General features: G+C 39.3%; 1 protein-coding gene across 1 annotated transcript in view; it reads left to right on the top strand.

Annotated features, from left to right (window-relative positions):
• MSH3 (mutS homolog 3) overlaps nucleotides 1-25,851 on the top strand; it is a 158,437-nt gene that overhangs the window by 25,609 nt on the left and 106,977 nt on the right. Inside the window, exons 9-10 of the mRNA XM_046667722.1 lie at nucleotides 19,609-19,721; nucleotides 22,579-22,693. Coding sequence (XP_046523678.1) covers nucleotides 19,609-19,721; nucleotides 22,579-22,693 — 228 coding nt within the window. The remainder of the gene's footprint in view (nucleotides 1-19,608; nucleotides 19,722-22,578; nucleotides 22,694-25,851) is intronic.

Below are 25,851 nucleotides of genomic sequence, written 5' to 3'. Positions count from 1 at the left end.
AGATACTTGATTAGAAACTAAACCTAACTGGTTCATGTCACTGATGAGCAGGGAAGGCTAGGCTCCGCCCTCGGCCTTCCCTAGCCTGGGGGTGGGGGGTGGGCGATTGGACCCCAGTTCTTTCTGTGGCTTTGTGCTAGAGTAGAGTGGTTATTGTCTGAAAGGTTTCTGTCTTGCTTCGCTGTACCCTTCCTGGGGTTTGTCTAGGAGGAGCAGGCTTGTGGGGCCTTTTCTGCTCTTTTTCTGCTCCTGTCGGCCTTTCCTTATTGTCAGCGTCTTTAGCTCCCAGTCTGGGATATCTGTGGCAAAAAGTAAACCTAGTGAACTCAGCCTGTCGTTCCTCAGGTCTTGAGGTCCCTAGCCAGTCTGCTTTCTGTGCCCCTTTCAGAAAGTCTTATGTTTATTTTGTGTGTAATGTCCAGGGGTTTGTGCTCAGCAGGAGAAACGGAAACATACGGTTACTCCTCTGTCCCAGAAGCAGAAGTGCTTCTAGTCAAGATCCGATTTTCGGGATTGCTCTGAATATGAATGACTTTGCTTCCTTGATATGATTTTAATTTTGATTAAAATAAAATTTAAAAAGCCCTTGGATTATATTGATAATGCCAATGTACCTTTACTCTAGTAAAACTGAGTTTTGTACATGGGTGAATCTGATTAAGGGAAAAAGAAAACTCCCTTTTCACATTTTTTATAATTTAAATGGCTTTTTACTTTTGCAGTGTCACCTAAAGTTTAAGCATATTAGAATATTTTTAAGAGCACAGCCAACGGGGAAAGCCCTTCTTCCGTTCCTTGGTGAATTGACAATCTAAGCATACAGAAAATAACAGTGAAGTTTGACGAGTCCTCCGTCAGCATGCTGTCATGATGATGAAGTCTTATTACCTTTTTATAAAGCTCTCCGTTGTTGCTTATTACAAAAAAAATTAAGTATTTAAGTTAAAAATGAACAGTATAAAGGAAACTCAATGCCAGGTGAATTCACAGAGCCCAGAGAAGGGTGTAAATCGTGTGCAGAGTCCTGGGTGGGGAGAAGAGTGGCCCGGGGAGGAGGGTCAGGAGATGGGTAGGACAGCACGTGGGCCACCACGGGTAGCGTGGGGAGATGGGTAGGACAGCACGTGGGCCACCACGGGTAGCGTGGGGTGCACCTGGTGTACTCAACCTGGTAGAATTCTAAGTCATTCACAAATAAACATTCTTTACTTTCATAGTTAAATATTTACTTAAGGTCTATTAAAAACGTGTAATCAGTGAATCAAACCTGTCATTTCATAAATTTTTATGCTGCAGAAAGATTCTTAATTTGGTATTTTAAGTTTAAAAAATGTGGATTGACGGGCCAGCCCCATGGCCGAGTGGTTAAAGTTCTGCACGCTCTGGTTTGATGGCATGGGTTCTGGGTTTGAATCTTGGGTGTGGACCTACACCACTCATCAACTATGCTGTGACAGCATCCCACATACAAAATAGAGGAAGATTGGTAACAGATGTTAGCTCAGGGTGAATCTTCCTCAGCAAAAAAAGAAGAAGAAGAAGAAGAAGAGGGTTGATTTAAAAAAAAAACTCAAAAACTATTGGGCTGTAGTGGTGATGCGCTTGTAGATGTGATGGTGTTCCCAAAAGTGGAGGGGGAATGACAAGGTGGGGTAACGTGCTGGGGCACATTGTGGGGCAATACACGCCACATGCATCTGCTTCTTGTCATGTAGGTGCTGTATGCGTGTTTTAGCCAGATCCAGTGTAAGTGGAACCATTGCTTGATTGAGAAACAAATCCAAACCAGAGTTTTAGAGAAATACAGATGATGAATTTGAGGCCCCAAAAGGGCATTTAAGCTCCCTGAAGACAGGCTCCTTTCCGTTTTTCATGGTAGTTCACCTTTCTAATTGAGGCACTTTTTTCTGCCTTCAAGTTTATTTTATTAATGTAGATAGCAGTAAATGCTGATTGATTATTTTCTTATTCCTAAAAAATATCTGTATTGATAGATATTTCCAGTGGATTCTTACCTTACTGATATATTCTCTGAGTTGCACATTATTATGGATTCATTCATTTTTAAAATGTTTATTAGGTGCTTGCTGTCTGCCAAGTTCATTTCTAGATGGCAAAGATAGAGAATGAATAAGATCCCTGTCTTCCAGATTCTTATAGACCACAGAGTGGTAGTCATGGAAATGAACAATTGTAGTGAAAGTGGGGCTTGTTAAGGTCTGTAGAGTCATTGGTAGCATAAGAATATTGAGCTGTGCCTGAAGGAGTTAGGAGAGGCTTCCCAGAAGAATATACCAGAATTGAGACTTGAAGAGTGACAGCCAGGCAGGTGGAGGTGTGAGAGGCGTGGTTTTCTTGGGGAGCAGAAACTAGTTTGGTTGGCTGCCCTGCCAGGGTGAGGATGGCAGCCTGAAGCAGGACAGATGTGGGGTTTGGAGAGAAGGGTTGTGTCAAGTGAAAATGGAAGAGAATCGGGGTGAAGCAGTGGGGAGAAGGCAATATTGAGGAGGGGCTGGATAAAGAGTTTCCTGTGAAAGAGACTGAGAAGGGGTGGCTGGTGGCCGACACCGTATCGTAGTGATCTTCTGTGTCCCCAGCACCTATCATAGTAGCTCGCATATAGTAGGTACTTAATAAATGCTTTATGAATGAATGATTAAACACATGACTTTTGGAATAAGGAAAATAATGGATATTTTTTGTTTTTCTTAGGAAAAATGATATGGGTTTTATAAACATAGAGGGATTGTTGTAGTAGCTGGAAATTCATATATGTAACATGATGATAAACGTGTGTTTAAATGTCATGGATATAGCCAACTCATTTTGAGAAGACCATGTTAATTTCCTATCATTTTTTTTCCCCATCGTTTTTAATTTTCAGAAAATTTTAAAAAAATAGTATCACTTTAAATTAGTTTCTTTAAGCATCCTGACATTTCCATGGACATTCTCGTACAGTAAATATTAGTGGAATCTACCTGGCTAAGTTATCCTGGGCAAGGAGTTCAGTAACTATTTTAAAGATTGGTATTGATGATAAGATTCCAACCTCATCTCTGGCACTTGAAATCTTTTCTATTGTGGTGCCCATAGGAAATCTTCTTTTTTTTTTTTCCTCTTTCTATTGTCTTTCTCATCTTCCTCGTTCCTTTCTAGAGTAGAAGATAAATATAAACTTGACTCCTTTGTCATTGTTTCATTATGTTTATTATATAATAATTTCACTTTACTAGTGAGAAAATTCAGAATTAGAAAATTGATTATAGTACTAGAGATGGTGGATTAAGTAGCAGAAATAAATCTCCCACACAGTAAGAAAATGTCTCTAGGAAAATATTTAAAGAATAGGCCTTCTTAGTAATAAAAATCTGTTTTATACTGATTTCCTTTTAAAAATTATATTAATTTCTTGCCTAGTAGAAATGTCATTATATTTTTAGTAGCTTTCTTGGTACTGCTAGTTTTTACATATCTAGCTAGCGCTTTTAATGGGTGTGCTTAACTCATATATATGAGAGTCCAGATTTTAAAATGCGATAAATTAATGGGTGATCGTTAGTCTACAAGAGTGTGTGCTGTACGGTTTAAATAATGAGTTTCTTTGTGCATTTTCATTGGGTGTAACTCTTCAGGAATCTCTCCGCTTGAAAACAATGGGATGTATGCGCACTGGTTTTACTGCAGTAGTCGAATAGGAAGAAACAGCATGTGAGGAGTCTGGAGGAATGATCTTACTGGTCACATAGAGAACTCCCAAGGTGGGGCCAGACCTTGAGCACAAAGTTGCAAAGCAATTGTGCGAGAGGCGCAGAATCGTTTTACTACTTCTACTTGAGTTTGTAAATACACCTGTTAATTTGGGGTTAAAGATTTCATTGCATAACGTCCCCTAATTAACTAAAGCATTTTATTTGGAAGTTGCAAGATCACCAAGGTAGTAAGTGGCAAATAGGTTCCCCAGTCCTATTTGATGCTGGTAAGTTCACCTTCTACTGTCGTTAAAGTATAACCTGATAGCAACATAAAATACAAAAATCTCCTTAATTGAGCTCTTAATACAAGTAGCCATCAGTCCTTAGGATGTCTTCAATTATTTTTTCCTTCCCTTTCCCTCTTCATAGTTCAGAGAGAGTTTCCTTTCATTTTTCTTCCCTTCTAGAAAAGCTGCCTTTCACTCTCTGCCTTCAATCAGAAACTTGAGGCTGGCCTGGGTCGGAGCCCTCGGGCCTGCTCATCTCCGAGCCTGTGTGGACTTAGATTTACGCATCATCTTTTTAGTGACTGCCTCCTGTCAAACCTCCCTGCCGAAGGGAGATTTCTTAGTAATAGCCATTATTTTTCTTGATTACTCTGAGTTTATTCTCTTATCTCTTGTTTTCAGGCCAGGAATTTCTTCCCCCTCCCGTCCTCTTTTTGTGAGTTCATTTTAGCCACTAGCCCAAGTCTTGATCCCTAGAGCAATAAAAGTCTGTGAGGTCCTGGGATGTTCTTTCACCTCTACTATTTTTCCTCTCTACCTCCCTCCCTCTTTTGCCCCTCCTCCCCCCACCTTCTTTAAGAAAAATACCTGTCTGGTATTTGATTTAATATATAATTCGATTTAATATACATAATACTGAGGTTGATGACATTTCCCCAGGTTTTCTTGGGAGCTCCCCACACCTAGCAGTTCAGAAAACTCTGACAAGTTCCCAGGACTCTTTTCTTCAGTGCCATCCTGAACTCTGTCTTACTTTGTACTTTCGGCTGTGAGCAACTCTTCTTGGCCAGGCTGAGTTGGGCTCTGTATCTCATGGGAGCGGACATGGAACCTGAACACACCATGTGGGTGTATTAGATTGCCCCCAACATGAATAAACAGGCTGGTAGAGAGAAGAATGCATGATAAGTGGATCTGCATGCCTTCCCCGCTGGCCGTGTTGGACCATGACCACACCGCAGGGTCAGTCGTTACGTGGTGGGGCCATGGAGATCAGGGGAGTGCTAAGTATCACGTGACATCTTTAAGATGGTTTGTGTCGAGCCAGGAAGGGTCTGCACCTGACCCATCAAGGCAGTGCTTTTTGAACTGTGGTCACAAGTCATTAGTGGATTATGGAAAGAGTTTTATGGGTTGCAATTACCACTTAAAAATATGGGTAGAGTAGTATACAATTGAAGATAGATGAGTGCATTGTATGTAATAAGCTAAGTATTATTTTATGAAACTTTATTTTTCTATTTGCTGTACGTCCTAATCTTGTCTTTAACCCAAGAAAAAGTTGCCTTAAAGAGTGACAAATTGACTTCTGAGCGTTCCTGTTAACAGTAAATCAAATGATGTATAAAAATAACACATTAGCTGAATAATGTTTTCCTTTGCATTCAGCTTCACAGACATTTATTGTACAATTGCTGTGGATCTTACTGAGATTAAAAGATCCTTGGCCTTTGCCCATTAAGGGCTACCAGTCCACAGTCACAAATTGCTTAATGCCGGGGATATGTTCTGAGAAATGCATTGTGAAGTGATTTTATAATTGTGCAAACATCATGTGTGTACTTCACAAACCTAGATGGTATAGCCTACTACACACCTAGGCTATTTGGCACTAATCTTATGGGGCTACCGTCGTATATGTGGTCCGTCGTTGACTGAAATGTCATTATGTGGTGCAGGCCTATATTTGGAGAGCCAGCACATTTACACATTGCTCCAATACAAAGCAGACTGATAGAGTGTGTGATCGGAAGGCAAACTGAATACACAGAGAGTACCTGAGGGGGAGAGAATCATTCTGTCTAGAGCAGCACCACTTAGTGGAAATATAACAGGATCCGCAAACATGAGTCACATATGTAATTTTAAATATTCTGGTAGACACATTAAAAAGTCAAAAGAAACAGATGAAATTAATTTCAATAATACATCTTATTTCAAAATATCCAACATATCCAAATGCTATTCAACATATATCCAAAATATCATTTCAACGTGTAATTCTTTTGTATTCTTTTTTTATGTACTAATTCTTTGCATTCTTTTTTACATACTAAGTTTTCAAAATCCAGTGTGTATTTTACACTTACAGTGCAACTCAGTTCTGACTAGCCACATTTCAAGTGTCTGTTGCTCGTGTGGTTAGTAGCTACTGTATTAGACAATGCAGCTTCTTAGAACATAGGGAAGCTTCATGCAAGAGAGGCCGAGAAGGATAGGTAACACTTAACTAAACAGCTGTTGGGAAAACACATTCCATAATGAGAGAAAGTTTAAACAAAGATGAAATGAGAATTTGTAAAACATTTAATGAAGCTATTACTATAAACTAGGTATATTTCATGACCGTTACTCATATTAACCCATCTAGTCTTCACAACAACCCTTTGAAGTTGTTCTATTATTATATAGTAACTACTATACAGTATAGTAATCTAGTAACTACTATAGTATTTATGTTATTCCTTTTTATAAATGAGGAAACAGGCATAGGTGGTCAAGTAGCATGTATATGTGTGTGTGTGTATGTATCTGTATATGTCTATCTATCTGTGGTAGGCGGAATGGTGGCCCTCCAGATATATCCACGTCCCAGTCCCTGGAACCTGTGAACATGTTAGTTTAAATGGCAAAGGGGAATTAAGGTTGCAGGTAGAATTAAGATTGCTACTCAACTGACTTGAAGACAGGGAGATTACCCTGGATTATCCAGGTGGGCCCCATTAATCATGAAGGAGGAAGAAGAGGTCAGAGTGGTGTAATGTGAGTGTTTAACCCCCCGACACTGGCTTTGGAGATTGAGGAAGAGGCCATGAGCCCGGGGTTGTAGACTGCCCCGAGAAACTGGAAAAGGCAGGGACCTAGACTCTCCCCTGAGCCTCCAGGAAGGAGCACAGCCCTGCCAACCCCCGGGTCTCAGCCCAGTGAGACCAGTGTTGCAATCTGACCTCAGAACTGTGAGATAATAATTACGTGTTGTTTTAAGCCACTGTCTGTAGTAGTTTGTTACAGTAGCCGCAGTGCGTGTGGGTACTGGTAATGACGTAAAATGTTTTTCTTAATGTGGATTGCGGCTTTAAAGAACTTTTTGTGCATCGGTGGCTACTCTGGAGTCAAATCAGCCTACGGCCTCTCTTCCTTGGATGCCCAGTTTCTTCTGCCTCATTTTTCAAACTAGCTGAAAAATGTCAGGTGTTTAATACTAAGTAGCTATAACTTTTCTTGCAAATAGGAATGTAAGAACTAGTTGTGATTCTGACTGAAATATTGAGAGTTTGAAAGTACTTGATAAAGTGGTTACTGCCGTTTTTAAGCCTGAGCAATTTCTAGTTGCTAAGTCAGGGTATCACTTATGTATGAATTACCTTATAGGTAAGTATACTTTACAGCCTTTTATGTAACTCTTAACTGTCAACCCCCAGATCTCACAGAGTTTACTTGTGGGTGATTAAATTGAGTAAGACAAGAGATTGCCCACCCATACAGAATAAAATCCGGTCTCTCCTACCAGCCAGAGAACAGTGGGAACAGCCTGGCCTGCAGGTTGATTGTCATATTCTGCCTCCGTCCCACCTACCTTCTGCTACAGAGAGTCATGGAGCTTAGCCTCTCATCACATTCTGTCGTTTTCCTGGGGCTGCAGAGGAAAGGGCTTTCTTAGGTTAGTTCCCGGGCCCTATGCACACTGAATAGATGCTTCTAGAAAGAGAGAAGCTTACATCTTGCTTCCTGCTTGCATATTTCGTTCCACTTTATCTTTCCTTCTGTGCTAATGATGCAAAGATTTTACTTCAGGGATGTGTGTTTCCCTCACTCCTGCCATTATCCTATATGCTGAAACACTGCCTTTGTCAAAATGCTGATATATTACTCTGCAAACATGTAGATTTAAAAAAAAAAATACAATTCCAGTTAAATGCTGGCTGAATGTGGAAAACAGTGCTGGAATTCAGCAGTCCCTGGGGCCGTGGTGATGTGAAGTGTTTGTGGGGTTCTTTCTTCTGTCCTCAAAAGTGGGAAAATGCCTTTCCTGCTTAGTGCTGCCTGTGCTCCAGGTGCGTAGTGGGTGCAGCCTCATCTTCCAGAATTCTCTTTGTGGCCTGGGCTTCTGTGTGATTTTCCTGCTTTTGTTCTCAGAGGCTCTAGGCCATGCTGATTGCTCCTAAGTGATTACAGCTGCTTTTTGCCTGGTAAGCAGTCCTTGTATATAAAAATCAGGATTTAGAAACAAGGAGGAGGTGATTTTGTTTTACAGAGAGATTTTCACTTGCAGACTTTTAGATATTTTCAAATTCTAATTTGATTTGATGCATTAAATAACAACTTACGCAAAAAGGTTTAAAATGATTCATTTTACAAAAGTTTGATTTGCAAACCCATTGCTTGTGTAAAATAACATACATGGGGCCAGAAGTATGGTACACTTCCTCCCTCTTGGTCCCTTGTCCCTCAGACTGGGCCCTAGCTACACCAGGCTAATTGCCATGCTCTACACGTGTCCTGCACAGTGAGAGATGGCACAGAGCAGTGGTCTGAGTGCAGTATGGGGCCAGACAACCTGAGTTTGAATCGTAGTGTTCTCGCTGATTAGCTGTGGGTCTTAACCTCTCTGTGGCTCAGTGCCTTTATTCACAAGCAGGCCTGTAATAATCGAACTGTGTCCTAGAGTTGTAGTGAAGGCATGTCATGGCTTAGACCAGTGCCTGGAACATAGTAAGAGCTCAGTAGAGGTGAACTCTTTATCTTTCATTCATCATGTATTTTTCTACCCTTCTTGAGTCATTCCTACATTGTGCAGTGTGTTTTCTCCACATCCAAAATGTTCTATATCCTAACAGTCTTATTGCTTCAATGAAGCTGCCCTGCAGTTTTTGTGGTTCTAACCTCGGCTGTGCATTGGAATCACCTGTGGATGTTAGATACCGATGCCTGTGTTTTGGGTCTGTCCTAGAGCTGGCTTGTAGTGGTTTTTGAGAACAGATTGTTAAATTTCCAGGAATTTTCTACCAGATTGTTATAGCATTGGTAGTTTAAAATCTGCCATGATGGGAATGTTTACACTCTTGAAATGAGCAGATACTACCCCAGCATTCTTCTCAATTTACTTGGTGTACTAGTGATTTGTTTATAAGCATTTCTAAATAGATGTTGAGCCTTTTGGTATGGTGTATTAGTTTGCTAGGGCTGCGGTAACCCAGGACCACAGATGGAGTGGCTTAAAAAACAGAAATTTGTTGTTTCACAGTTCTGAACGCTGGAAGTCCAAAATTAAGGTCTCAGCAGAGTCGGTTCCTTCTAAGGGCTGTGAGGCAAGGATCTGTCCCGCGCCTCTCTCCTTGGCTTGCAGACAGCCGTCTTCTTCCATGTCTCTTTATGTTGTCTTCCTTCTATGGTGTCTGTGTCCAAATTTCACCTTTTGATAAGGACGCCAGTCTTATTGGACTAGGGTCCACCCTAATGACTTCGCTCTAACTTGATTACCTCTGGAATAACCCTTTCTCCAAATATGGTCACGTTTTGAGCTACTAGGGGTTAGGACTTCCGCTGTGAATTTTAATGGACACAATTCAATCCATTTCAACACAATTCAGCACAGGGTGAAGACCTTCTTTATTCTTTTTCTCTTTATCCCCGTAGTACTTGCACAGTGGAGATTTGTTGACCTGAGAAGGAAGCACCGTTTAGCTGGTGTGTCATTTGTGTGTAATTTTTTATTCATTGTACTGTGAATTCCAGATAATCAATTTGTTGATGTTTTTTTTTGAAGCAGCCCTTTCTTGGCATAATAGCAGAATTAGTAGTTATAGAGAAAAACATTAGGAAGATTAGTTTTTTTAGATTGTCTGAGGCAGACATGAGCTTGTTAATGAACTCAAAAGGCATACGATCTGAGTGAAATGGTCTTGATTTTCTGTCTCTTGCTGAGACAATGTCTTAATCATGCACGAAGAAAATGTTTTAGATGCGTTTCCACTGATCTGAGAGTGTTTTAATGCTGACTGTTCTCTTCGGGATTGCGTAAGACTATAGCGTTCTCAGAAAAGTAGGGTTTCTTTTGCTTTTTCTCAAAGGCAAATATGTCAGGTAATAATTTTGTGGTTTTGCGATTGAAAAATTTTTTTAACCACAGGAAGCATAATCGCCTAATCACCCCTTTCGCCCTGCTCCCTCTCCCCTTCCCCTCCGGCAATCACCAATCTAATCTCTGTATCTATGTGTTTATTTGTTGTTGTTTTTATCTTCTATTTATGAGTGAGATCATATGGTACTTGATTTTCTCCCTCTAACTTATTTCTGCTAGCATAATACCTTCAAGGTCCATCCATGTTATTGCAAATGGCAAGATTTCATCTTTTTTTTTATGGCTAAGTAGTATTCTACTGTGTATACATACCGCATCTTCCTCATCCATTTGTCCCTTGATGGGCACCTCGCTTGCTTCCAAGTCTTGGCTTTGTGACCAATGCGACAGTGAACATAGGGGTGCATATATCTTTATGCATTCGTGTTTTCATGTTCTTTGGATAAATACCCAGCAGTGGAATAGCTGGATCATATGATAGTTCTGTTCTTAATTTTTTGAGGAATCTCCATACTGTTTTCCTTTTTTTTTTTGGTTTTAAAGGTTATTTACCACGTTGGAAACATAGGGTGGGATGGGAGCTCTAGAAATCTACCATGCCAACTTCTCCCTATTAGACCCAGTTAGAGATGAATGTAAAATAGATGACTCTGTATGTGCGAGTGTGTGTGTGTGTGTCTGTGTACGTGAGAGAGAGAGAAAAATTAAGCCAAGGAATTTATGGAACATTTAGGAAAACAAATATTGCACAATTGGTATAATCTTAAATGATCAGTTTTAGGGTTCAGCTCCTTTTGTTGTTAACTTTTCTAATGTTTAACTTTAAAATAACCTTAGTATAGATAAGCTCTTCTATACTTTTTGTTTTCTTATCTTTGAAGACTGCTATTTAAGTGACCTTCAAGTAACTACTTTTGTTTCTGCTTGTGAAATGAAAATGCTTTGTGTCTATTTAAAGGCCTTTCAAGCAGCAGAGTTAGGTAAGGTGGTATTTGGGGGAAGGTCAGTGGTTTCTGAAATCACACGTTAGCTTTTTCTCGCCTTCGTCCTCTGTTACCCTGGAGTGAAAAAGTTTTCATTGGAGACAAATCTGGTAGCTACTGAGAATATTCCTTACTGCTGACGTGTTCTTTACTTTGTGCCTGTCCTGCGCAATTACATCCAGTCTAAAGCTCTCTGCCTTCTTCCCTTTTCCTTTGAGCACATGACTACTCCTGTCTCTCATTCTTAAGTAGCAGTAACATTATGAATAGTACGGTAGTCCTGACTCCTTAGCTCCAGTTCCACTTTCTGTGATTTCCGTCACCCATGGTCAACTGTGGTCTGGAAGCAGATGGTGCTCCTTCTAAAGTATTGTCAGAAGGTCAAGAGTAGCCTGACGATACAGCACCTACATCATTCACCTCATTTCATCACATCACGCAGGCATTTTATCATCTCACGTCATCACGAGAAGATGAGTACAGTGCAATAAGATATTTTGAGAGAGAGAGAGAGAGAGACCACGTTCACCTGACTTCTATTACAGTATATTATTGTGATTGTCCTATTTTATTATTATTGTTAATCTCTTACTGTGCCTAATGTATAAATTAAACTTAATCATAGATATGTATGAATAGGAAAAAGCACAGTATGTATAGGGTTCGGTGCTCTCCATGGTTTCAGGCATCCACTGGGGGTCTTGGAATGTATCCCCGTGGGTAAGGGGAGACCACTGTAATAGCAATAGTTAACACTGTGTATTATGCACTAGTCTAAGGGCTTTATATTTATTGACTGATTTCATCTCACAAACACCCTGTGAGGGATCTACTGTGCTTTTAATACAGATTTTATAGATGAGGAAACTGAGGCAGAGGGATGTGAAGTCTAGGGTTAGACAACTGGTGAGTGGCGGAACTCGGATTTGATCCAGACTCCTGGCTCTGAAGCATATGCTCTTAACCACCACGTTATTCGGCCTCGCAGGACAAACACACCAGGGAGCAAGCATTCCTTTCCTTCACCTCTGCTTCTGGACTTCAAAAGGGCTTATGTTTTATAGCGCAGTTGACATTCTTTTGGTTACTGTTTCATGAGATATTCATTCCTTTATAATGCATATTTCAGTTTGTATTTCTAGCTCTGCCAGTGAAGTTTCTGACAAAAAGCATGTGTGCTTAGAACAAAGTAGCTTTATTTCTAAAGGTATTACTTTACAAACCACAGTCCCATGTGTCCAGTAGAAAGCACAGGCTGTCCTAGCATGTGGTTATTCTTCTGGGAAAGCGTCTTAGAGGAGGTGAGTTTTGGCCCACTTGTTAAATAAGAATGTGCGCACAGGGCTGGAGGGTATGGTATGTGGAGATGGGTGGTAAAAAAAACCCCAGGATTGTGATGGGCTGAAATGTTAAGAAAGGTTTTAAAATCTTGTTACAAAGGACTTCGTCCTTAGAGAAGATTTCCAGGGTCAGGGAAGAAACTGGGATGTCACAACTCCATGCAGAGATGAGTGGCTTCTCTCTCTGAAACTGGGATGTCACAACTCCATGCAGAGATGAGTGACTCTCCCCTTGGGCTTCCTGCCTCCCTTCTCTCCCCTTCTCATTTCCCCTTCCCCTTGGTTCCCAAGTTCAAGCGCTCTGCTCTTAGTTTTTCTGAGCTCATTGCAGATAGAAGTACTTTCCTGTCAGGTTTACCAAGATAGATTAGAAATGTTTTGATGTTTTACTAAGAATCACTATAAAAGAAGGAAAAGTGAAAACAGAACTTTAGAAAAAGCCAGAGAAAGGTGTAGAAGGACATGAATTTACCTAGTACAGACTTCCTACCTTAACATAGTATCTCCCATCTCTCTTAGTCTTTTGAGCAGCCAGCTGCCGTGCATGCTGGCCTCGATTACTTCCTGGGCCTTAGGCCTCTGAGACCCCATGGAGGTTGCACCATGAGTGTAGAATTCTCCATCCTCCCTCTTGCTCCCCAACAGGCCTGTCCTCTGCCAGTTGGTCCTGGTGTGTTTCTTTATCTCAGCTCTTTCTAATCCTGCAGGGGCCCTGGCCGTGAACCTGCTTATAATTACTCTCCCTACTGGTAACTTGGCTAAGGTTCCTTCACCTCTGCTTGGTGGGGAGGCGTGGGTGAGGGGTCCTCCTGGTCTCCAGAATCTCTGACTTGTACTGTGTGCCTGTTGGTTTGATCTGAAGCAGACTCACCAGTTGAAATCAAACTTTGGGTCTTTCTCTGCTCGGTTCACTGTTGGCCGTGTCGTCTTCAGGAGAGGTTGCCATCTTTCTAAGAAGCTGTCGGTGTGATTATACCACTGCCTTCTCTGGACAACAAAAGACTCCTTTTTTTCTTTTTGAACACCTACACTTTCTAGTCACTTCTTACTGAATTTGTTTTAAAGTTGAAAATGAACATGTTGGCTCATGTAAGGGAAAAGCTGGAAGGTCGGCTAGAAGGCATGGCTGGATTTGGGGCTCTTTCTTTCTCTCTTCCCTCTGTTCACCTTCCTCTCATGTTCCACAAGGTGGCAGGGTGGCTCCAGTCGCTCTGTTCCCAGACTCGCAGCCTCCTAGGTTCAAGTCCAGGGAAGCAGACAAACGTCTGCATCTGGGAACTCCTGCATAAATCCTGTAATCCATTCTTTCCTTTTCTTTCTCTTGCTCTTTTTAAATTAATAAGTTAATTTATGAATAAGTGGTATATTCCAATGGTTCAAAAATCTAAAAATATTTTAAGGATATGGGGTGAAAAGTTTTTCTTCCATCCTGTCATTTTTATCATTATAAAGTAACTTTCTTTGTCTTATTTAATGCTTTTTGTCCTGAATTATATTTTGGCTGGTAATAAAATCTTGTCCCATGCTTTCTTTTTGTTTGCATTTGTCTAGTATATCCATCTAGGCAATTTTTTTCCAGCCATCCTTTTATTTTTTTGAGGAGGATTAGCTCTGAGCTAACATCTGCTGCCAATCCTCCTCTTTTTGCTGAGGAAGACTGGCTCTGAGCTAACATCCATGCCCATCTTCCTCTACTTTATATGTGGGACGCCTGCCACAGCATGGTTTGCCAAGCGGTGTGATGTCAGCACCCGGGATCCGAACCGGTGAACCCCAGCTGCCAAAACGGAACGTGCGCACTTAACCGCTGCACCACCGGGCTGGCCCCCATCCTTTTATTTTTAACCTTTCTGAACTACTTTGTTTTAAGTTTTGCTCTTGTTTGTGGCATAGAGGTTTTTTTTCCCTTTGTAATGCAATCTGAGATTAATTTTCCTTTAATAGCTGTTAATATGGCAGATACATTTGATATTTGTCCATATTACTCTATTTTCTGTTTTCATATCTTTTGAAGAATCTTTCGCTATGTAGTCTGTTTTCCTTGCTGTTTTTTATAGGGTTATCCTGATATTTTTCTAGTGGTTGTCTTGATAATTATAGTTTCACATAATGCCCTTAGTCTTCTAAGAAAGTAGTGATAGTTTCCTACTCTAAGCAGTGATAAAATTAATGCATTTGATACTAATTCTAATGCAGAGACACTGGAATATGTTACATGGTCTCTTTTATTTAGTCTAGCCCTCTATGGCCTTCTGTCCTCGAAGGGAATTCATCACTCAGCCAGGAAGCTGGAGGCTCGATCACTGTTACTGTTAGCAGTAAGTGCGCTGTCGGAGAGGCCTTGTGAGTTTTCCTAGAGGAGGTTGTCAGCCTTTAACAAGGCTCTTTTTGTCTATAAAAATTATAGTTTCTAACGTCAACCTAGATCATAAAATTGGTAATCTGACATTTGGTCACGATTGAACGTTAGTTCAAAATCTTTGTAGGTGTTCTGTTATTCGACACCAAAGAGTCACCAACTTTATGTCCAACTTGACATTGAAAGATATTACTGGGTCTGAGGTTCCCTGTGTTTTTAGTGTGGGCTCCACACTTGAGAGTTTTATCACCATTTAATTTTTCAAAAACAATAATGTTTGGCAACATTACATATGAAAAGGATTTTTTTTTAGAATTAGAAGTCTTAGTTTAAAACAGTCCAGCTTGTTGTACCCCATGAAGTGACTGAGCCTCATATTCTGACGGTGGTGGTCCCATCCAGCACAGAAGGGGACTCACCACCCTACGCCCAGGTAGGAGCACAGCCTCTGTTCTGCCTCCTCTCCCTTCAACCTCTGTAGAAGCTGGGAAAGAGAAGGTGTTTTTATAATTTTTAGACCCAGGTCAATTATATGATCATAGTTGACTGCCTTAATTTTTTTAGTGAAAAGGTGTTTACTGTCCTCCTCTAAATAGGACAGCTGAAATATAGACTATCGCGGGAGAAGATTTACGTTTCCACTTTGTACTCCAGTCCTATGATGGCGGCCGGTTTTGCTGGTGTAGACTAGTGTTTTTAGTCTACAGTTTGCCTACGAATCACCCCAAAAACCTTGTTGAAAATGAGAATACCCCCTCTCCCCTAACTTCCTGCTGAGTTCAGATTGAACACACTTGGGGTGTGGAATCTGTGCTTTTAATGTGTATTGCAGGTGATTCTAAGGTAGGTATTCCACAGACTACAGTTTGAGGAAATCAAGATTGACAGGTCTGTGTTTAATGCAAGATTTTACTAAAATCTATTTGACAAAATTCTGGTTGTGTTTACTCATTATGTATACAGTGTTTCAAGTAGACTTTATTTCAGAGATAAAGTGATTTGAATATATCAACTTTCTTCAATTAAGAAATCTAGGAAAACACAGATATGAGATTTTATATCTCCAATCAGGTTGTGAAAAAAATGTTTGCATGAGGATGTTTAATATACAAATTGCAGAATGATGAATTTGACACTCTTGTAGTGATGCCACGAAAGCCTCAAGGATAACTGACAGGTCCAGTTTTATCACATTTAATGGGTTTCTAAATCCTTATCTGCTTGTCAAACAAAACATTAATTAGAACAGTAATTGAGTAACCAGATGCCTCTTGTGTTCACTCTAGGAACTTGTATAGCAACATCGTGGAGCCCATGTAAGGTCATTCATTGCTTTTTGAGTTGCTAAATAATAACTTTGGTGCAGGCTTCTGAAAGTCCAGGTATTAAGGAAGTCTACAGGAAGATAAAAATTGATAAGAGATGTGCAATAGTTAGTCTGATATTCTCTCTCCAGTGGATTAAGGTGGAAAAATCTTTTTTCAGTGTCACAGATGGGAGAGAATCCTCCCTTGTAGGTTTCTTCCTGAATCAGCTTGTGCTTCCTAGTCTTGTAGCAGAACAGAAAGAGCCTTTGGAGCCAGGTATGCTGGCACAGATTTCCTGGAAGAAAAAATAAAACATTAAGAAATCAAGTTTATAACTTTATTTAAGCAACACAGAACATCACGACAGGAATGATATATCCCAGGAATGCAGGTGCCATTCAGCATCAGAAAATAGGAGTAAAATATTAAGAAATTAAGTGACAGAAACCATGTGATCATTTTTTACTTCTTTCTTTCTTTTTTTATTTTTTATTTTTTTTCCTTTTTCTCCCCAAAGCCCCCCGGTACATAGTTGCATATTCTTCATTGTGGGTCCTTCTCGTTGTGGCATGTGGGACACTGCCTCAGCGTGGTTTGTTGAGCAGTGCCATGTCCGCGCCCAGGATTCGAACCAACGAAACACTGGGCCGCCTGTAGCAGAGTGCGTGAACTTAACCACTCGGCCACGGGGCCAGCCCCCATGTGATCATTTTAATACACGTAGAAAGAGCATTAGGTGAGATTCAATAATTTTTATGACTAAAATAATTTTTTGCAAAAACTAGGGAAGTTACTAAACCTTAGGCTTATAAGTCATTTCTTCAAAAACCTACAGCAAACATCATACCTAAGAGTTGAAACTTTGGAAGCATCGCCATTAGTGTCAGTGAGAAGATAAAGATGTCTGTTAGCATTACCTTTGTTCAATACAGCCCTGAAGGTCTGTGCCAGTAGTATAATGAGAGAGGAAAAACAAATGAAGAATAGAAATTGTAAAGGAGAAAGAAAACCATAAATTTTTTTTTTTTTTACAGATGATAGTGCATGAATAGACAATACAAGAAAATCAATTGGGAGGGTGTTCGGCACAGTTGCTACATATAAAAATAGGTTCACGTACACCAGTGATAACCCTTTACTAAATGTAATAGAAGAAAAATTCCCTTCACAGTAGTATTAATCTATAATATATCTAAGAGGGAGCACAACCACAGATATGTAAAACATGGAGAAAATTACAGAAAGTTATTGTTAGATATAAAAGCCCTGAATAAATAAAGATATTATACCATCTTTAACAATGAGATATCTCGATTTGTTAAGATATCGTTTTCCTCTAAATTGTTGCATACCTAGTCAAAATCCCAATAGGATTTTTGTGAAATTTGACAAGATGAACCTAAAATTTATCAAGAAAAATCAAAGGCCCAGGAAGAGCTGATACAATCTGAAAGCAAGATAGGGCCTTGCCACAGATACAGATACCAAGCCATGGACATTAAGATACTGTGGTCCTGGGGCTGGCCGAGTAGTTAAGTTCACACGCTCCACTTCGGCGGCTCAGGGTTTCGCCAGTTTGGATCCTGGGCGTGGACATGGCACTGTTCATCAGGCCATGCTGAGGTGGTGTCCCATATAGCACAACCAGAGGCAGTCACAACTAGAATATATAACTATGTACTGGGGGGCTTTGGGGAGAATAATAATAATAATAAAAAAAAAGAAACTGTGGTCCTGATACAGAGGTAGACCAAAAGGATAGAGAAACCAGAAATAGGGCCACACATACGCAGAAGTGTGACGTGCGTTGGAGGTAGCATTATAAATCCAGGAGGGCTGGCCCTGTGGCCAGGTGGTTAAGTTAGTGCACTCTGCTGCAGGCGGCCCAGTGTTTCGTTGGTTCGAATCCTGGGTGTGGACATGGCACTGCTCATCAAACCACGCTGAGGCAGCGTCCCACATGCCACAACTAGAAGGACCCACAACGAAGAATATGCAACTATGTACCGGGGGGCTTTGGGGAGAAAAAGGAAAAAAATAAAATCTTTAAATCTGTAGGAAAAGATGGAATGTTCTATAAATGGTGCTTTGATCATTAATTGATAATTGTGTAGAAAATCAAATTGTATTTCTGACTTCACACCATCCCCAATATAAATTCAGGTGATTGAATTAAATTTGAAAAGCAAATTTTAAAAATTTACTAGAAAATATAAGAAATAATGGAATACTTAGCAGTTAAAAATTTAAAAAGAAGTACATCTGTCTTCATGTATAAATCTTAGGAATATAATACTTAGTACAAAAGCAAGTTGTAGGAGGATAGATATAATAAAGTACCACTTAGATAAAATTTAAGACATGAGATAATACAGTATATTGTGTGAAATGCTAAAATATATTGTAAAGTGTAAAAATACACATGGTAATAGTATATACCAAATTAAAGATAGTGTTTACTTCTGAAGACAGAGAGATGAATGGCTGAGGAGGCATGTGTGCAGGCTACAACTGTATCTGTAGTGGTTGATTACGTTTTAGATAAAAATGTTCTAAAGCTACATGTGACTACATGATGACACCAAGTGAATATCTAGTAATAAAGAAATGGTTGAATAAGTTATGGCTTTTACATACTATGAAATATTTTTCAGCCATTAAAAAGAATGAGTTGTAGCTAGGTCCCTTTATATGGAGAGATTTCCAAGAGTTACTGCTCAGTGAAGAAAACCAGATGCCCAAAAGTGTGTATAAAGTCATCCCACTTTTATAAAACAATGACGTGTATGAATGTGTGTGTATGTGTGTGATATAATCTTGTGTGATCATATGAACATGAAAAAAGTAAGGAAGGATTCCTCCTAGGCTGTTGACATGGGTTGGGGGAGAGGTGAGAGAAGGAAAGGAGAGGAGAAGGAGGGCGAATGGGGAGCCAAGCAAGAAAAAAGTGGAAAAGAAAGTGTGCTACCCAGCCTGGAGGATAGGATTTTGTGTATTGACATAATCATGTATAGAGAGAGAGACATACATATATATATATACACGTATTTTAAGAAGGCTATAGAGCCACTTTAAATAAAGAGTGAGAGCCGACGTAAGGGGAATTCGTTATATTTCACTGGAGGCTGTGGTAGAAGTGGACTTAGCAAAAAGCCAACCAGACAAAAATGCCACTTCAGAGGATTCGTTGATGGTGTGTTCTGTTGTTGAGTGTTTAAACAAAAGATGCCATTAAATTAAAATGACGCTTTTCCATTTTTCTCCCATTTGTATATCTTCAAATAATTGACCTTAATTTCAATGAGTTCTTGATAATAATATATATAAAGTACTTACACTGTGCTAGGTGATATAAAATACCAGTAGTAAAAGTAATAATCATGTTTCATGAAATGAGGTCTTTTGACAGGAAAACTTTAGATCTTTCTCTCTTTTTCTTCAACTTGGGAGAGAAGAGGAACGAGTCTTTATTTTTTTTGGCCAGGCCAAGTTCTGTATACAGATAGTTTAAGAATATGGATAATTATCTTTGAAATTTTCGGTTTTTTCTTTCAGTGTGCGGGATGACAGAATTCGAGTAGAAAGGATGGATAACATGTATTTTGAATACAGTCATGCTTTCCAGATGGTTACAGAGTTTTATGCAAAAGATGTAGTTGACGTCAAAGGTAAGTATTTTGTACATGTTAGCCATATGTCTTCAATGTAACTGAGTTGAGCTTTGGATAAAGGTGCAAGTTTGGCTTTCAATTTAATGGAAACTAAATAATTACCAATAAATGACTGGAAGAAGTAGAGAGAAGAGTTCACTGTTCTTGTGTTCATCAAAAATACCACTGCAGCTTCTTCTTTCTAGTTATGACCATTTAGTAACTGGATATTTTTGACATATTCATTGGAGTCTAAGGAGTTAGTTATTGAACAACCTTCCTTTTTGCTTCTCTTAAAAGATGGCTCATTATTTTCCTTGAAATTTTATAGACTGTTTGGATAAATTTCCTGATAAAGGCTGGCATTTCCAAAGTGATTGCCAGAATTAAAATACTAGAACATTAGTGACGGGATCTTAATATGTTAGGTAATCATTATTTATCTAATTCACATTTCCTCAGGCAGCTACCTGTGTTTGATTTGGTTGTATCCCTCATTTCTGCCAGTCCAGCTTATGTTAAGCCTCATTTTTATCCCTTATCACAAGCTGCAGAGCTTTCACCACTAGACCATAGGTAGATCAGCCTCCCCCAGCTCCCTCCCAGGCATCAGTGTCTTGTTAGCGTTTCTTTCTCCATCCCTTTTAATCTCATGGTGCCTTAGCCAAATTGAATTGAGTGGCAGAGAGTGTAACCCACTTACGACGCCAGTCTACGTTGTCACCAAGGGATCATCGGCTTATGCTCAACTAAAGATGAGACTGAGTCACAAGACTACCATAAGCCACTCTTGGAGTCAGATTTACTTAGAAGGATGTAGGACAGAAAACCTAGCTTACCGACAGGTTCCTCTTAGTGGGAGTACTCCTCAGCAGTTTTTACAGCAGCCCACAGAGCCATTGGGCACTTCTGTCTCATCCCATTGTCTGGTCACCCCCCTACCCCCAACCCGCCCCAAGATAGCTCAGGTGCAAAGAAAGGAGATTCGCATCAGATGGGTGCAGGATCTGCCCTGGCTTAGAAGCCCCATGCCCTACAGGAACCCATATCTCTTGCTGGAATTTCTACAAGAGACATGTCAGGTGCAAAGAGTCAGTGTACTCTGAGAAGGCCAAATCCTGGAATCAGGTATTTCTAATTCCTCCTAATCCAGTTGCAGTTTACTGATTTCAGGTCATTTTTATCATATACAAAGCTGCCAGATAACACATTAACACTTCATCTTTATGAGGTTTCTTGGGGAACAGAGCTAGAAAGTTAAAAGATGAAGTTCTCACTAGAAGGATTTTGTTAACTCTTTATTTACAACTTGGTATTATAAAAAGCTATAGTTGAAATTAATAAGATATTTTGTATTACTGATTTGTAGAGGATATTTTGTAATTTTTTTTATTTCTAAAAGTAATAAATGCCTATTGCAAAAAAAAAATCAAAACATAGTGTATAAAGAAAAAAGTAGAAGTCTCTTCTCTCAAATCCTTAAGAATTTTTTATGTACAAATCCACACATACATACATACATATATAAATTCTGTATTTGTTTAATATAACTTGGGTTTATTCTTACAACTAATTTTTATTGAATGCCTATTATGGGCATTGTGTGTACAGTAAGGAATAAAACAGACATAAATTCCTGCCCTTCTGGAGTTTACATTCTAATGGGGGAAATATACAATAAAATAAGTTAGTGTGTTTGAGGGTGATAAGTGCTATGAGGAAAATAAGGCAGGGAAGAGGGTGAACTTTGAAATAGGGTGGTGAAGGAAGGCCTCACTTGAATGAAGATTTGAACAAAGATTGAAAGATTAAGGGGAAGTCATATGGACACGTGAAAGAACAGTGTGTCAGACAGAGACAGCGTATCTTAAGTGCCTGGGATCTTTAAGGAATAGCAAGGAGCCTGGGTGCTGGAACAGAGTAACTCCTGGGGAGAAGATTAGGAGGTGAGCGCAGAGATAAAGAGGAGAGTGAAGGCAGGCAGTGCAGGGCCTTATACACCACTGTAAGGGCTTGAGCTGCTGCTCTCGGTGAGTTGAGGGATGTTGGAGGATTTTTAAGCAGAGTATTTTAATGATGTGGTGTACCTGTTTAAAAGGATTCCTTTAGGGACCAGCCCTGGGCCCGAGTGGTTAAGTTTGTGTGCTCCACTTCAGCGGCCCGGGGTTTGCAGGTTCAGATCCTGGGTGCGGACATACACACCACTCATGAAGTCACACTGTGGTGGCATCCCATATAGAACTAGAATGATTTACAACTAGGATTAAAAAGAAAAGGATTCCTTTGGCTGCTCTGTTAGGAATACCCTATAGGGCACAGTGGTGAAGGGGAGATCAGATGGGAAGCTGTTGCAGTATTCCTGCTGAGCGATGAGAATGGTCATACAACTTTTTCCCCTCACTCAGCAATATATTGTGAATGGTTTTCCCTATCCGTACAGGGAGCTGTAAGTCGTTCCTGTCAGTAGGTGCGTAGCAATCTGGACTGACCAAAAGATACTTCACTGTTACCCTGTTGATGTTCAGTGAGGTTGTCTCTAGTTTTACTATTACAGAGATTTTTCAACTCCCCTCCTTGTATACACATTTTTGACAAGCATTTTGGAGTATTCCTGGGTCAAAGGGGATGAGCATTTTACATTTTGAAAAACTTGGTGTATTGCTTTCCATAAAAGCTTCGTTCCTCCATCAGAAAATGCCCTTTTTTCCGTGCCCTAGGTATTCATAACCTTCTACATTGTTCCAAAGGGCAATTTTAGGAGGTATTGTCTGAATTATTATTTCAATAACCATAAACTACATTTTATTTAACTTAAGGTTTGTTTTTAATAATGGTGAATAATAATTTTAATGAAGGTGTATGTTCTCTTTTTTAGGTTCTCAAAGTTTCTCTGGCATCATTAACTTGGAGAAGCCTGTGATTTGCTCCTTGGCTGCCATAATAAGATACCTCAAAGATTTTAACTTGGAAAAGGTGCTTTCCAAACCCAAGTAAGTGATTTCTCAAAAAAAAAAAAAAAAAAGGTGTGGGGTTACATTAAAAACATTTCTTAAATTGAATTTGGTAAGTACTGTACTCAGAGAAGTTTACCTGCTGTTGAATACTGTATTTGGGGACAAGGATGAACTGTGTGGTGTTGCTGAAGAATACTAAAATTATTAATTGATATAAAAATATTGATAGAATCCTTAAGAATTCTGTTAATTTGTATTCATGATAGCTATTTAATGTATTATAGTTTTAACTACAAAACTGTGCTTTCTACTAAAGCACAGTTAACTGACAAGTAGTATTAAGAAGTGGGATTAAGTGGTATTAAAGAGCATTCATAAAACTTCACTGCCTTTCTTCTTCTTGGTTTCAGTTCTTATTTCATAGACCATAAATTTGGAGATAAAGAGGAAAGAGGACAGCTACTAATGTAGACAGCTTTTTAAAAGAGTGATTAACTTGGTAGATTTCAGAGATTTAAAAGCTGGTAATTGACATTCTAAGAAAATACTAGTTTAAAAACCAGTGGAATAAAAAAACGTGGTGGGATAATTTTCTTGCCTTTCTATATTCCACCTTCACCAGTCCCTTGTCTTTGGCTCTGTGAAGAATTACCCTTCATCATACTGATCCTGGATAAGTAAGCTACTTCGTGTTTTGCAGAGGTGGGTGGACAGATAGGAGCTAGCCAGTAAAATGGCCAAATATGAATTGGGAATCAGAGAGGTGGTGCTGGTTTGAGGTTGTTGGGGAGGGTGGAAGAAAGGCAGGTCCCTTGGGAATCTTTTCCTAATGTCTTTTTTGGTGTGTGTTTTCTGTGTGGTATTCAGGATAGAACAGAATGTTATTTCTCTGGAAGCAGGTTTGTCCTGTTTAAAAGCAATCTAAATGTCCATCAACAGGAGAGTAGATTCATGTGTTACATTCAAGCAATATAAATACAGCAATAAAAATGAATGGAATGGAGTTACATGTATCAATATTTAAAAAATTTCATTAACATTATCTTGAGCCAAAAATCAAATCGCTGAAGAACACACAGTATATACCGTTATATGAAGTTAGAAACATGTGAAACAATAGTGTTTGTTGCTCAGGAATATATGCATATATGGGGAAGGTATAAAGACATGTGTGGGAATGATGAACAAGTTCAGAAGAGTGGTTTCTTCCAGTGGGGAAGAAGGGCAAACCGTAAAGGTTGGTGGGGAAAATGGCACAGGGAAGTTCTAATTGATGTTTGTTTTTTAACCTGGGTACTATATTAATCTATATATGTTTAATATGGCTGAAACATTTTGTTAGAAAAAGTGGCAGCCTGGAGGCTGGCCTGGTGGAGTAGTGGTTGAGTTCGTGCCCACTGCTTTGGTGGCCCGAGATTGGCAGGTTTGGATCCTGGGTGTAGACCTGTACACTGCTCATCACGCCATGCTGTGGCGACATCCCGTATACAAAATACAGAAAGGTCAGTACTGGTGTTAGCTCAGGGCTAATCTTCTTCAGCAAAAAGAGGAAGATTGGCAATGGATGTTAGCTCAGGGCCAGTCTTACACACACACACACACACACACACACACACACGCACACATGTAGCAGCCTGGCCTGGTACCTCATTGAATTCCACTTTAAGCTCCAATAATGGGAGACTTACTTTAGAGATTGACCTATATGGCTGATTGTGTTGGATCCCCATAAGGAAAGGATGACAAGCTACCTACCCTTTGACTTGTTCATGATAGGAAGGCACTGACTAAGTGAGGTGGGATTAGTGACTAATAGCTTGCTCTTTAAGATTTGTTTTTTGTTCCTACATCACCAAGCAATGAAGTATTAATATTGGGATAAGCAAACTGACTTTTGTTTTTTTTAAATCAGGCTCTCATGTGTTTAGCAGTAGACGAATTTGTGTCTGAAAACATTGTTATGTTCTCCTCATATTTAATTCAAAGTAAAAATAATACTAAACAGTAAGACGTAAAATGTTTATTTGTACTAAAATTAAAATAGCTTATTTTTAAATTACCCCACCTGATAAATTGAATGAAGCTGAACTTTCCTCGTCTCACGTTTGGTGATGGTGTTGGAGGGGGGTCAGGGAACTGGACCTGCTTGTGGGTTAGTAAGTATCTATTCTGCCTTTTGGGTAAGCCTTCCTCTCATTTCCACAGAACCAAAGACGAAAAAGATATAAAGAGGTCCAAAGTGTTAGGCCCGCACATGGTGTATCACTTAGCATATGTAAGTACCTGGTAGGCAGTCAGTAAATATAGGATTAAGGAAAAAGAAGGAAGGAAGGAATTCTTCATCCTGTAAGTGGATTTGATTTTGGAAATTGCCAAAATGTCATTGGGAGCCAAGATTAATTAATAAAGATTGTGATCAAACTGGTACTATTGTTTTTGATTAAAAATGAAATGTGAGTGATGATGTTTTATAGGTGGCATGTGATTCAACTGGGAGGATAATTCCAAAGGAGTAATTCCATAGTTCTTATATTTTGGAAAAAGAATATTGCTTCTCAAGATGATTACTTTGGAAAACGTGAATGTTCTCCTTGTATATTTAAATTTCAGTTGTGTTACTTTAAAAATTCAGCAGTATAAGGTGTGGTTAAACTTACTTCAAGAGCTAGGATTTGGGGGAAAATTTAGTTGCCTTGTTTTACAAATGCTTTCACAAAAATTGCTGCATGTTTCATAAAAATCTTGATGTTCATTTATGTAAAGGTCTCTGTGCCTTTACAATAGAATTTGAGGTTGTTTGAGGAAAATATAGTATTTCAGGAATTGTTCTTAAAGATGGATTAGGTGAAGTTTTATTATTTATTAGGTAAGGCAAATTTTGAGGTTCCGAGTTTGAGAGTTTAAGTAGGTTTGTTTCAGAGCAAAGTAGTAGAATAAATAGAACGTGAAGAATATTAGATAGTTGTTATGACACAATTAGCCTGATTCCTAAATTTATGAAGTTTTAAAGGAATTAACTTTTTTTAATTTTTGGAAATGAGTGCTTTTGTCATTTCAGATGAGTTTTATTAAGATTGATGTGGTCAGAACGTCAAATAGGTTTTGGAAATTTAGGAAGGAATGAGAAAATCTACCCAAGGTGAACTGCAAATACTTTTTCTTAGAAAACTTCTTAAAACAGAATGATAACGTAG

Source organism: Equus quagga, chromosome 7, assembly GCF_021613505.1.
Source record: "Equus quagga isolate Etosha38 chromosome 7, UCLA_HA_Equagga_1.0, whole genome shotgun sequence".
Taxonomy (NCBI): domain Eukaryota; kingdom Metazoa; phylum Chordata; class Mammalia; order Perissodactyla; family Equidae; genus Equus; species Equus quagga.
This window is presented reverse-complemented; position numbering and strand designations above follow the sequence as displayed.